This window comes from Elephantulus edwardii, unplaced genomic scaffold (assembly GCF_000299155.1).
Source record: "Elephantulus edwardii isolate Elephantulus edwardi_28Jun2011 unplaced genomic scaffold, EleEdw1.0 scaffold00022, whole genome shotgun sequence".
NCBI lineage: Eukaryota > Metazoa > Chordata > Mammalia > Macroscelidea > Macroscelididae > Elephantulus > Elephantulus edwardii.
Window position 1 is genome coordinate 6,023,558 of NW_006399772.1, and position 12,141 is coordinate 6,035,698.

The 12,141-nt window shown below is 39.8% G+C and overlaps 1 protein-coding gene across 3 annotated transcripts in view; it reads right to left on the bottom strand.

The window, feature by feature from the left end:
* Positions 1-12,141, bottom strand: part of SLC26A5 (solute carrier family 26 (anion exchanger), member 5) — a 39,995-nt gene that overhangs the window by 4,844 nt on the left and 23,010 nt on the right. Inside the window, exons 7-14 of one of the 3 annotated variants that reach the window (XM_006882607.1) lie at positions 10,129-10,211; positions 6,141-6,288; positions 5,052-5,165; positions 4,185-4,262; positions 3,437-3,532; positions 3,227-3,333; positions 1,346-1,415; positions 136-228 (exon numbers count right to left, since the gene is read on the bottom strand). In XM_006882607.1, coding sequence (XP_006882669.1) covers positions 136-228; positions 1,346-1,415; positions 3,227-3,333; positions 3,437-3,532; positions 4,185-4,262; positions 5,052-5,165; positions 6,141-6,288; positions 10,129-10,211 — 789 coding nt within the window. Of the gene's footprint in view, positions 1-135; positions 229-1,345; positions 1,416-3,222; positions 3,334-3,436; positions 3,533-4,184; positions 4,263-5,051; positions 5,166-6,140; positions 6,289-10,128; positions 10,212-12,141 lie in introns of those variants that run through there. The other 2 variants (XM_006882608.1, XM_006882609.1) reach the window with 2 other exon arrangements.

Sequence of the window (12,141 nt, forward strand, 5' to 3'; positions counted from 1 at the left end):
TTAAAATATTTGAAAAATAATAGCATAAATACACATTATAAGAGAATCAGTAGTAGTCTAAGACTCTGAGACAATTATATTGCTCACGCCCCTCAAGTCTCCTTAGAATGAACCAAAGTAATTTCTATGACTTACCTTTCTTTTCAGTGCATTGCTATACAAGTCACTGTTTGCATAATAAATTGGGGCATTTATTTGGAAGATTTTAATTCCAGGAATTTCTTTCACCTGAGGAGAAAAAAAATCATGACTTCTAACATATGGAAACATTTCAAAATCAAAACAGCAATTACCCTACTCGCTGGCTTTGAAAAGCAACATCTATCTGTGTCTCACCATCCCACCTAATTACACTCTTAGGAGCACTGAGAAGAAAGTAGCTAAAAACACAAACAGATCTCATTTCTTAAGAAGCCTTTCTTCATCTCCTAATTACTATAAAACACAAAGAAGAAAGAACTAGAAAATAGTCAAAGTAAAAGGAAGATGGTTAGGAGAGAAGAGAGGAGGCTGCTAGCCAGACTGAGAAGTAGGTTGAATAAATGAACAGAGGTTTGCTTTGGTGTAAAATGAGGGGATGTAGGAAGACACAAATGAAATAGCACAGAATTTCTCAAGAAAGCTTGTGAAATACTAGGGTGTCATTTTAAAACAAGTAATCCAGCAAATAATTCTTTGAAATAAGAACAAAATAGAAATCCCAACGCTAGCCTCACTTTCTAATAGATTATAGTATGAGAATTCCTTGTCAAGTAAGATGCAAAACAAAATAGACACAACTAGCTTAAAAAGGTAAAAAAAAAAAAAAAATTAAAAAAAAGAAGGTAGCACAAAGGTCTCTGAGATGCCACAAAAGAAAACATAGGGCATTTTAACCTATAATTTTAAATACTAAGAAGTAAGTGAGAAAATACCATGGTCCACTTACAATATCTTACATAGTTAGGAATTAATATTTTACCTTTGCTTTAAAGTTAATTGGAAGAAAATAATGCACAAACCAACCATCCTCTCAAACAAGTTAATATTTTATAAATGAAAAGTTTAATTGCAAGGATAGATATTTATCCCCATAAGAAGGGAAAACCCCTCTAAGTAAGCTGAGTAATTAATATCTAGTTGTAAATTATATAATTTTGAGTTATAGCTGACTTGACAGCATTGTATTAACAACAACATTATAAATTATACAACTGTATCTGGAAAGCACATTAAAATTCAGGCTTTTCATTTGACCTCTATACTGACCACATCTATCATAATTTTCTGTCCTGAATAAAAATAGTATCTAGCCAATCACATTAACCCTTTTTACAACATTTAAAAACATCAGCAACAGTCCTACCTCCTCATATGCGTCTATATCAATATATACATCTGTTTCAGGAAGCTGTCCAAGGACTTTGTAGCTAGGACTGGAGACAGAGAGTGAGTGTATTAAAACACAATTGTGTTGAAGCACCATATGCAATTTAAACACAAGACTTTATGTTTGCACACATTCATGGACTTGCTAGGGAACTGAAGAATGCCTGGTTCTTACAGGTGCCTTAAAGGGCTCCATGCATACCATATTCCCAGTGCCATTCTAAAACTAATCTCTACCAGGACTGCCACACACAACCTATGCCACACACACATCTACAGACACACATGCACACAGAGACTGTATACCACATGTACATACCACATAATCAATTTTCCAGGATAAAAGACTGAAGCATTTAAAGATGGAGTCTACATGAATTGTGTGGAATTTGCCATAGACACATGTAACACAAGTGTTTCTCATGCCACTCAGTAGATAGAATTGCTTTTCTGCTCTGACTCTAATGTGTAAGAGGAGACTGCTTTCTTATGTTGCTGCTGTATATTCTAGAGAACACATTCGGAAAAACACGTGCCCATTAAACCATCCACATGCCCAACTCAACAGCGCTGACAGCATGCTTATAGTTATTTGACCATTCTCACTCTCCTGGGGAAGGATGATTTTATTTCTAACAAGAATCACTGGTTCATGGATGAAAGGAGAGAGTGGAGCAAGGATGTGAGACAAACTCTCATTTGTGTTAACAAAGATGTCTTCTTAAGTTGACTTTGAATAGATAAACATAATTTTTTTGTCAGGTCTGAGTGAAGTCATGGTATTTTCAATTGTTTCATATGCCCTTGAATGGTGGACAATGAAGAAAGAAGACTGAAGAACTGATGTCTTGAAATTGTGGTGATGGTGGAAAATATTAAATATGCTATGAATGGTGCCCATTTTCCTCCCAAAAAGCATCTGGTGGATCTGAACTGCCTGCCTATGAGTTGGCAACATACATCTACTGACCAGGCCACCAGGACAACACTAGTGGCCTAGTGGTAAAAAGCTGCTTTGTAATCCTGAAGGTACATGGTTCAAATCCACCAGCTGCTCCATGGGAGAAGGATGGGCAGTCTCCTCCCATGAGATTAACTGCCCCTAAAAATGCACGAGAGGGTCAACTACGGGTTAGTTCTGACCCAACAACACATAACAACAACGAAACTGAAAGGTACCTGGCTCAAATCCACTAGCTGCTTTATAGGAGAAAGATCAGTAATCTCACCCCATGTGATCAACTGTCTCAGAAAAATCTGCTGGAGGGTTAGCCATGATTGATGACTCATAAAAACAGGCAACCAGAGCCCCCTTTCTTCTTCATAGTGACTTATTTGCTTATTATAACATTACTTTTTTTAGTGTTATTTTATGTTTTACAGTGGATTCAACTTGCTACTAGGGAGAAGAATTGATCTGTAGTAATGGGCAAGGTAAAACAGGGCAGCAAAGAAGAGCTACATATAATAACTTACTGACAGAGTCTGCCTTATGCCATTTAAATCTGTCTCAGTATCTTGCATCAAAGCAAACTGCAAGAATGTATCGTTCCTTCACAAGAAATAGATAAATCAGTGTACTCATGGGCTCAAAATAGCATGAAAGTGATGGAAAGTGGAATTTTTTATAAAAATCACTGACACAGATATTTACTGTGACATTGCAAGCCACTTGGCAAAATGATACGGAAGTTTCCATTTGGCTTTCTGTCTGACTTCGTCAAAAGAATGCATGAATCCCAGTTTCCTCTCATGCTGAAGGGATCAACATGTCTCAACTTAAGCTTCATTCTCTACTTAAAGTCAGGGCTCTACTCTCAGTGGGGATCGCCACTCCCTCCCCAGTTGGTTCACTCACCTCTGTGTTCTGTAAATTACAGTCAAAAGAGCAATGATGACAGCAGTAATCAAACCATAGTCCAATCCCAGAAACAGAGAGGAAACAAAAGTGGTAAGCCAGATGGTCTAAACAAGAGACAGAAGGCATTACATTAGAAACATGGACATGGTACATACACACAACCAAATTTACTTTTTACTTTGCCTGACAGTCACCTTCATTACTTACCAGCTCTATTTTGCTGGTTCTCCAGAAAAAGGGGAGATCTGAGAATTGCATAAACATTCCTTTCAGGTTGACGATCACAATGGCCGAGAGCACAGCCTGAAACACAGCACATCTACGCATGCGTCTCTTCATGTGTCTGCGGGGCCCCGTTTGCTGTTTCCTCAGTGTCCACTTCCTGCCCTCCCCATGTCCTCTCCATCCCCTCTATGTGCTACACTTGGGAGTCATGAGCACCAAATTTTTGGGACTTAGTTACCTAAAATAGGCCTTAAAACCACTGGGTTTATATTCCAATAGCAGGCTTGTACTGTGGTCAAAGGTCTCAGAATTAAGCTCGGCACTTAATTATTTTTTTATGGTTCATTGTATGTTATGATTTGCTTTACTCAACCATTTCCATGTTAAACATGGCAGCAAAGAAATATTTATGCTTGTAAATAATCTCAGATATGAAAGTATGAGGTTATAGAAGGGCAATGACAGAAAGGATCTCTGAGGCCAGACAGTCCAAAATTCTATTTTGCAAATAAGGAAACTGAGGCACAAAGGAGTTGGAATTACTCTCTCAAAGTCCTATGGGAGCTGATGGCAGGATGTGAAGACAGATCCTGGCTCAATCCCTAAAGCTTTTCCTTCCTCTACATTGCTAGGATTACAGTAAAAATCTCCTATGACGGCCGCAAAACATAAACACAATATCAGAATCTCTGCACGTGGAAAAACTTCTCACCAAGTCTATGCTACACACCTGGGGCAATGATTCAAAGAGGAATCCGGTGGCTAATATGACCAGTAGAATCATCAGTGAGGCCAAGCAACCTGCAAGCTGAATGAGAGAAGACACATCAAAGGGGCTTTTTAGGGAATTTGAGTAAGAGGTGGGGTTTAAGGAAGTCTCACTCTTTTGATGATCATTGTGGAAGACCAAGAAAATTCAGTGATCACAACATAATCCTTTAACTCCTTCCACTCCCTCTCTAGAATTTTGGTTCCTCTTACAGCTTTTAAGCAGAAATGGAAATGTTTAAATCTACTGACTGAAACACCATTAGACTTGGGACAAGAAGATGTCTGGTGCAGACCTGAGAGGCTAGAAGAGTTCAGATCAGTGTTTGCTGTCCAATAACAGTAGTCGCTATCCACATATGACTCTTGAGTATTTGAAATGTGGCTAGTGTGACTGAGGGGTTGTATTTAATTGATTTTAAAGGTTAGTCACATGTGGCTGATGGCTGCCATATTGGATGGCACAGATAGTGACCACTGCCATCATTACAGAAAGTTCCACTGGACTGTGCTATGTTGGGGAGCTGGCAACATGCCCATACTGAGTCTCAGGGTTTCAGGACAACATCCAAAGTCTGAACATTGAGGTTTACAAGTAACAGGATTTGTTGTAAAACTTTCTATCTTAACAAGAATATACCTCTTTCCTATATATCCAGTCCCTTGTAATTCGCTTCATCCATCAGGCCTTCCTCTGATTCACTACACAGCTCATTGGAGCATGAATCTGCAGGCAGAGTAGCTTTGAATGGGTTCAGAATAGAATCAAAGGATTAAAATGTAATGGCCACACAGATGACTGGCTTCAGAGGCCAGTTTTTATACACACCTGTGTCTTCCCTCCAGTTCCCTCCTGAACAAGGCTTCGTGATAAGGAACATGAAATTGAAAAGGTCTGGAAGAGTGAGCCAATGGAATTACACAGCCCCAGGGCAATCAGCTCCTTTTTCATGTGGAAACAAAAACAAAAGGGACAGGTTGTTCTTTGAGAACAAAAGCATGATGGTCCATTTAATACACAGTTTTAGTAGTACAGGGTGTCTCCTCATCCTCTTTTCTGTTTTAAGAATTTGTTTAGCAGAAGTTCAAAATAAGATGGGAAAATACTTTGCATTTTCACTGTATTGGAGATAAATCCCATGTTTCCCGCAACCCAACATTCTCCTCAAACACAATTTCTACCTCACAAATGATGTCATTATTGTTAAGAAAATGTCAGAAAAAGGAACAAAATATTTTTGTTGTTTAAGAGCAACTTATTTTTAAAAATTAAAAAGACAATTATTCATATCTAATACTACCAACTTATTTTAAATGCTCATCAATAAGTGCATGCCAGTGTCTTCATGGGACCAGTCTGTTTTACAGTCATGCCACCTCTCAGGGTTTTCCTAAATTGATCACTATTATTTTGTATGGGTGTGGTACCTATTCTACAAATACCCAGGGTGTGAAAATGGACATTGTCATTCCAAACTTACAACATCTGTTGTGTTCTGTAGCAGTAAAGATGGCAATGGCCAAGAGTTTTCCAGAAATAAATTATGTACTCAAAGTGCAGTGAACAAAGAAAAGCTCCCTGCTGAGGGAAGGAATGGTTCTGTAAACAAGCCTCATTCTTTAAAAACAAAGATACCACCTAAAGGAAAATGCAAGCTATAAGCCTCAGACTTAGATTTCACTTCCCCAGCAGGCGCTCTGCTAAGGAGGGACAGAGAGGCTCTGTATCTCAAGACCTTGATAATCTGACACACACGAATAATGAAAAATTACAATGTAGAATAAATATATGCTTCAAATACATTCATTATCCAAGTAAAATGTTTGCTATCAAGACTGACATTGCTGGTTTGTCTCCTTTCTACATACACAATGACTGCAACACTATGAAACAGCTGAAGGAAACAGAGGATTGTACCTGATTGCCATCAACCTGATATCCATGCTTATTTGCCAAGGTCTTGGCCATTGAGATGGTCACTGAAAATCCAACGATGGCTATGGCAATGGCATCCACATACACGAGGTGGAACAGGCTCGTGTCTGGATTGGCTGGAGGCAGTAGCCTGAAAGATCAAACTGGCTTTTATTTGAGTGCTGTAACTCCTAGGAAACCCCTAACCATGCAAGTAGAGGGAAGTGCTGTAGGGGGATGTTTTCTGCAAATCAGATGGTCAACGCTGAGATTCATGTTAGCTCAGCCTTTACAGAAAGGGAAACCTTGCTGCAGTTTCTCTCCAGATCTAACCCTAGAGCACCATCCCTCTACCTGCAATATGTAATCAGCAGAGATCAGATACTGCTTTATTTACACAAGAAGTAACCTCACACCCCATGGCACTCTGTATAGCAGGTGTAATTAAGAACCAGAACCACAGAGGAGAGAGGGTCAGCGGAGTGCTCAGATGCCTCAAGACATTCGAACCAAAGACTTAGGGCGAAGAAGGTGCTAGGTTTTTGAAAGAGAACCAGTACTCCCTTCTCTCTTGTTTGAGAGAAGGAGTCTAAGTCTGTTATATGTTCCTGTGTTATTCTCCTTTCACACCAGTCCACTGGAAGGCAACTGACAACACAACAAAGAAAAGAACAGCAGAATCCTTGAATCTCACCTGGGGGTTTTCTGAATTTGGAAGGGACCAATAGTGCTATTCCTGGCACCTCAGAATGGGAAACTTGGCTTTTAGTCTTATTCTTTGGGACTCTCTCCTAAAGGAACAACACAGAAGTTCTCTAGAATGTTATATGGGAACGGGCAGTAGAAGGTTGCAAGGCTCCTTGCCTCAGTTCAGGGCACTGAGTAAAATATTATCGTTACTGTTGTTGTGTACCGTAGAGTCGGAACCGACGCATAGCTGACACTCTATGAAAACATAGTGGGTTTTCAGAGGCAATTAATTGCACAGGAGGAGATTGCCACAGAACAGCTGGTGGCCTCGAACTGCATGTCTTTGGGATTGCTGCACAGCTTCTTATCACTAGGCTGCCAGAGCTCCCTTATTATTACTACTACTAAGAAAGAATAATTACTTGGTTAATTAAATAATGAACAAATACTACTAACCATAAACAATACTGCAATGAGAGATTCCAAGTTACCATTTTTGGCACATTTGTGTATGTAGCTAGGTATGTTAGTTCGCTTGCAAATCTGATTTCCAACAGTTCCCCCAATTGTTGTGAGTGCATTCTGCTGCCTCTACTTCTCCACAGAATCTGGTCTGGTCTTGCTTTGCCCAACAGAATGGTGGCAGAAGTGACACTCTATGAGTGGCTTAAGAGGGCTGGAGCTCTGGCAGGCCAGTGCATAACACGCTGTGCTGCTAACAGGCCTGAAAGGTTGGCAGTACACATTTACCAGCCACTCCCGGGAAGAAAGGTGGGAGGTTTCTTACTGTAAAGATTTACAGTCTTGGAAAGTCAGTGGAGGATCAGTCAGCCAGAAATTACCAGTGGGCAGTGGCTTTAAGAACCTCTGGTGGAACGTTACATTTGCAAACGAAAAGGTTTTGTTATTTTTGTTTGCTTGTTTAAGAGACGGAACCTCATAGCTTCTGCTTTTCTTTCTAAGTTGCTCTGAGCTACTATGTAAAGAGGTCTGCCTATAACTGAAGACACTACATAAGAGAAACAGCAGGAGTGGCATCCACTTCTAAACCACAGGCCTATGGAAACGCTAGGAAGTTGCAGAAATGACAATAGTTCTAGAAAGACTTCCGGTCTTTTGTTCGTAGGGTCGCTATGAGTCGTCACTGACTCGATGGCAATCAACAGCAACAACGACATAAAAGAAGGTGACAGCCCTCAGCTGTTTCAGACACTCCAGTAGAGGTGTCAGAAATCCTTCAGCATTCACTGTTCCTTCAGACGTCTGCAGGTGAATGAGATCCCTGGGTAAGGCCAGCACAAGAACCACCCACATAGCCCAGCCCAGACTGAAGAATTTTGAGCACAGTCATGGTGGTTGTATGAAGACACTATCTCCCGGAGGCTTGTTATGCAGGAACAAGATTCACAGATGATTCAAACCCTGTGATTATATGTAGACAAGCAGATAGGTATGGTATTACTTGCTTCCTCCTTGGCTTTAGGCAAAGTTTTAAAAAGGTAAGGTTTCTGGGCTGTCAAATGAAAATTTTCTTCTTTGAAATTCTCTCTCCCTTATGGGGAAAAGCAATACCTTTGGGTGTAACATAAAAGGAAGGTCTTAGGTAGAAAATAGGTGCTATGTGGATTTAATGTATTAGTCTCTTTTTTTTTAAAGAATAATCTAAGAATTTCCCATTTAATAAAAATTATTTTTATTAGTAACATGATAGTATTATCTACTAGATCCAATCAAAGACTTTATCACACATTATGTGAGGGCCCTGGGGGTGAGGTAATGGAAAGAGCACAGGGCTGGGTGTCAGGAGCCTGTGTTCCGATACCCAGGCCCCAGTGGGGACTCACCAGTGAGTCACTAAACCTCATCTGTGTTTCACAAATATCACCTTTCCCAATACCCTGCCTAAATAGCAAACCCAGGCCCTTCTATTCCTTACCTGGTTTCAGTTCTCTTCATAGTATCTCTCACTATTTGTTTATAGTCTGTTTCCCCAAGTAGAATATAAGTTCCATGAAGGTAGAGACTTTTTGGCCTGTCTTTATTTTAATGGCTATGCTACTAGCTCCTAGTAACATTCAAAAAACACATGCAGAGTAAATAAGCATAGATGAGGTTTCTTGTCTGTAAAATGGTAATGGTTTTATTATATACTGTAGACTTGGAACCAACCTCATAGCTGACCCTCCAGCAGGTTTTCTGAGGCAGTAAATTGCACAAGAGGAGAGTGCTACCTTTCTTCCTCTGAGAAGCTGGTGGAGTCGAACCATGTACCTTTGAGTTTTTAGAGCAACTCCTTACTACAAAGCCACCAGAACTTCCTAAAATGGTGATACCAATCCATATGTTGTCAACTGGGTTTTTGTATGTAGCAACTGAGATAGAGGATGTAAAGTATTATACAAACTATAAACCCAAATAGAAAAGCAATGTGCTTTATACTGAATCATTATAAATAACACACCAACATATTAATGATACCAATTTATTGTTTTGAAGTTTGAGTGTAGGTGCATCGCTTCCTCCATGAGGTGAAGTGTGGCATAAAGAGCAATGCTTGCTCTCTTTGCTGACCAGAAGACTCTCAGATGATATTGGAGGATAAGCCTGGTTGAATATGCTGAGTTCCACCAATGTCCAACTCTGCAGTATAAGACATGCTTTTGGAAAGAGAAAAGAACGTGACGAGAGAAAGTCAGAGAGACACAGTAAGCCAGACAGAAAAAGACACAGATGCAGAGAGAATGCCAGAGTGTCAGAGAAGGTGGGCAAGATAGTAGCCACTCTTCTCCCTTCAATGAAAATAATAAAATACAAAGAGTAAAGTTAGAAAAAAGAAAATCAGTGAAATAAAATAATACAGGGTTTGAAAGATTAAACAACCAGACATGGAAAGCAGTCAGTGAACATGTGTTAAATGCTTACTCTGTTATATATTAAGTACTACACTAACTGCTTGGCCTGCTTGTAGCTCCAGAAACCTGCTGTTGAGATAGGCACTACTTAATTCTTTGCGAAGATAAGGCATTTCCCAAGGTCATATAGATATAAATGGTAGGTTAGAATTCAGGTTTATATGACAACAGAACTCATGTTCATAATTCCAGGAGAGCTTGTAACAAGTGTTAAGTATCAAACAGTAGGAAACAAAATAATAAAAAAAAATACACACACACACACACACACACCCCTGTCAGCTATTTAGTACACAGAAACAAAGAGGCAGTATTTTCATCACAATAGTATTATTTCATGAATATCCACTGATTGTTTAGCCACACTGCACTTCAAAGCAATTTCCTACCCCAGAGGAAGGGTTCCAACGACATCCACATTGTAGGAGTCTTTCAAGTTAAACCCAGCTGAAATGCCAGTTCCCATAACCACCTAAAGCAGATACAAATCCAAACGTGACTTTATAGAAGAAAATGCAAATGAAAAAAAAAAAAAACAACCACAAACCCAGCAAAGAATTTAGTAGTTAAGTTCCATAGTTTTGCTTTTAAGGTTTTAGTTAAAACCAAAAGAAAACTCTATACAATAATTTTTATTCTTTCCAGAAATTCCAACTTTTGATTCTGCTACCTCACAGAACTACCATGGACGCCTCAGTCTTCCATGGTCTAGGACTCGACTCTTGTTTATTCTTCTCTACTCAGGTGTTTGACTAGTTGAAAACAGCAGAAAGGGGTCATAGTAACTTTCAGGTGCTGATCTTCTTCAGGAGGCAGATAAAATGACTCTCTGGCCAAGACGCATAAGTAAAGGACATGGAAATATGTATTAAGGGTATGCAATGGCAGTGTCCCATTGTAAAATGTGTGTGCATATGGTCAGAATCCTGTTGGGGCCTCTGTTCGGTGACCAGCAGCACATAGTGTGGTAAGAGGCCCCCACCCATGACCTATGCTATCTTCTCTTATTTTAAGGTCAGAGTGGAACCACACAATCCAGAGCATCATTGTACATCTTGGATTGTCTGAGCATAGATTTACTGGAGGTGTCAAGTTCAGCCCTTAGGGAGCTATGTTGTTGTTATGTGCCTGAGATTCACAGCGATCCTATGTACAACAGCCCTGAATCCTGCTCTGCCCTAAGCCAGTCTCACTAATTCCGACACTCCTACCTCAGTTACTGTATTAATCCATCTTATGTAGGGTATTCCTCTCCTGTGTTGTCTCTCCACCCTTCTGAGCAAGATGTCCAAGGACAGGTGCATCTTGGCCATGTGCCCCAAGTATGTGGGAAGAGAAAAAAGGCAGAAGATGCAGTGTGTGTGTGTGTGTGTAAGCTGTACAGGAGGAACCAACTCCTAGCTTATCCTCCAGGTTTTCAGCGGCTATAAGTTACTCGGAGGACATCTTTCTCCCATTGAGCAACTGGTCAATTTGAACTACTTGCCTTTGGGTTGGCAATGCAACCTCTTCTCCACTAGGCCACCTAAGATGCCCAAGAACTATTCCTCCAGAAAGGGGCTTTGGTGGCAAAATGCTCTGCTGCTAACCATAAGATAAACAGTTCAAACCCACCCAGTGTCCCCATGAGAAAAAGCCCTGACCATCTGCTTCTATAGAGATTATAGTCAAGAAAACTATGAGTCAGCTCTACTGTCACATGGAGTTGCTATGAGTAGAATCAACACCATGGCACTCAATAACGACAACAGCAACAACAGTGTAGAATGTTCTCTCCTGGAGAGAAGAAATCAGTGAGGGAAGGAAGCTCATCATTGCAGGGAACTAATATCAAGGTATGCTTACTATCAGAAATGGAAGCCTGCTGATAGTAACTATATTTGCCACCCTTAAATTGTTGTGCTTGTCAAAATGAGTGTGCTCAGAATGTTCAAATCTGCAGGATAAGTGTGACCCAAGCATTAATTAAACTATGTGGTAAATTACTATTTTCCTGCCAATCCAAATGCATGATTTATGAAATAGAATACAAAGTTTACAATTTTTTGTGATAAAATTTTATGCCTAAGGCAGTCATAAAGTCTTCAAACTCTTCAGTATGGTTTCTCTCACCTCTATTCTATCGAACACTTAGATTAAAAAAAAATCTTCAAAACATTGGCTTGAACTGTTATTAAAAGACTGTAACTACTGCACACCCATGTTTATAGCAGCTTTGTTCACAATAGCAAGGAGTTGGAAATAACCTAAGTGCCTATCAACAAACGAATGGATAGAGAAGCTGTGGTATATTCACACAATGGGATACTATGCTGCATTGAAAAACAAGGAACTCATGCAATATTATTCAAAATGGTTGACTCTGGAAAACATTATGCTGAGTGAAATATCCCAGTCACAAA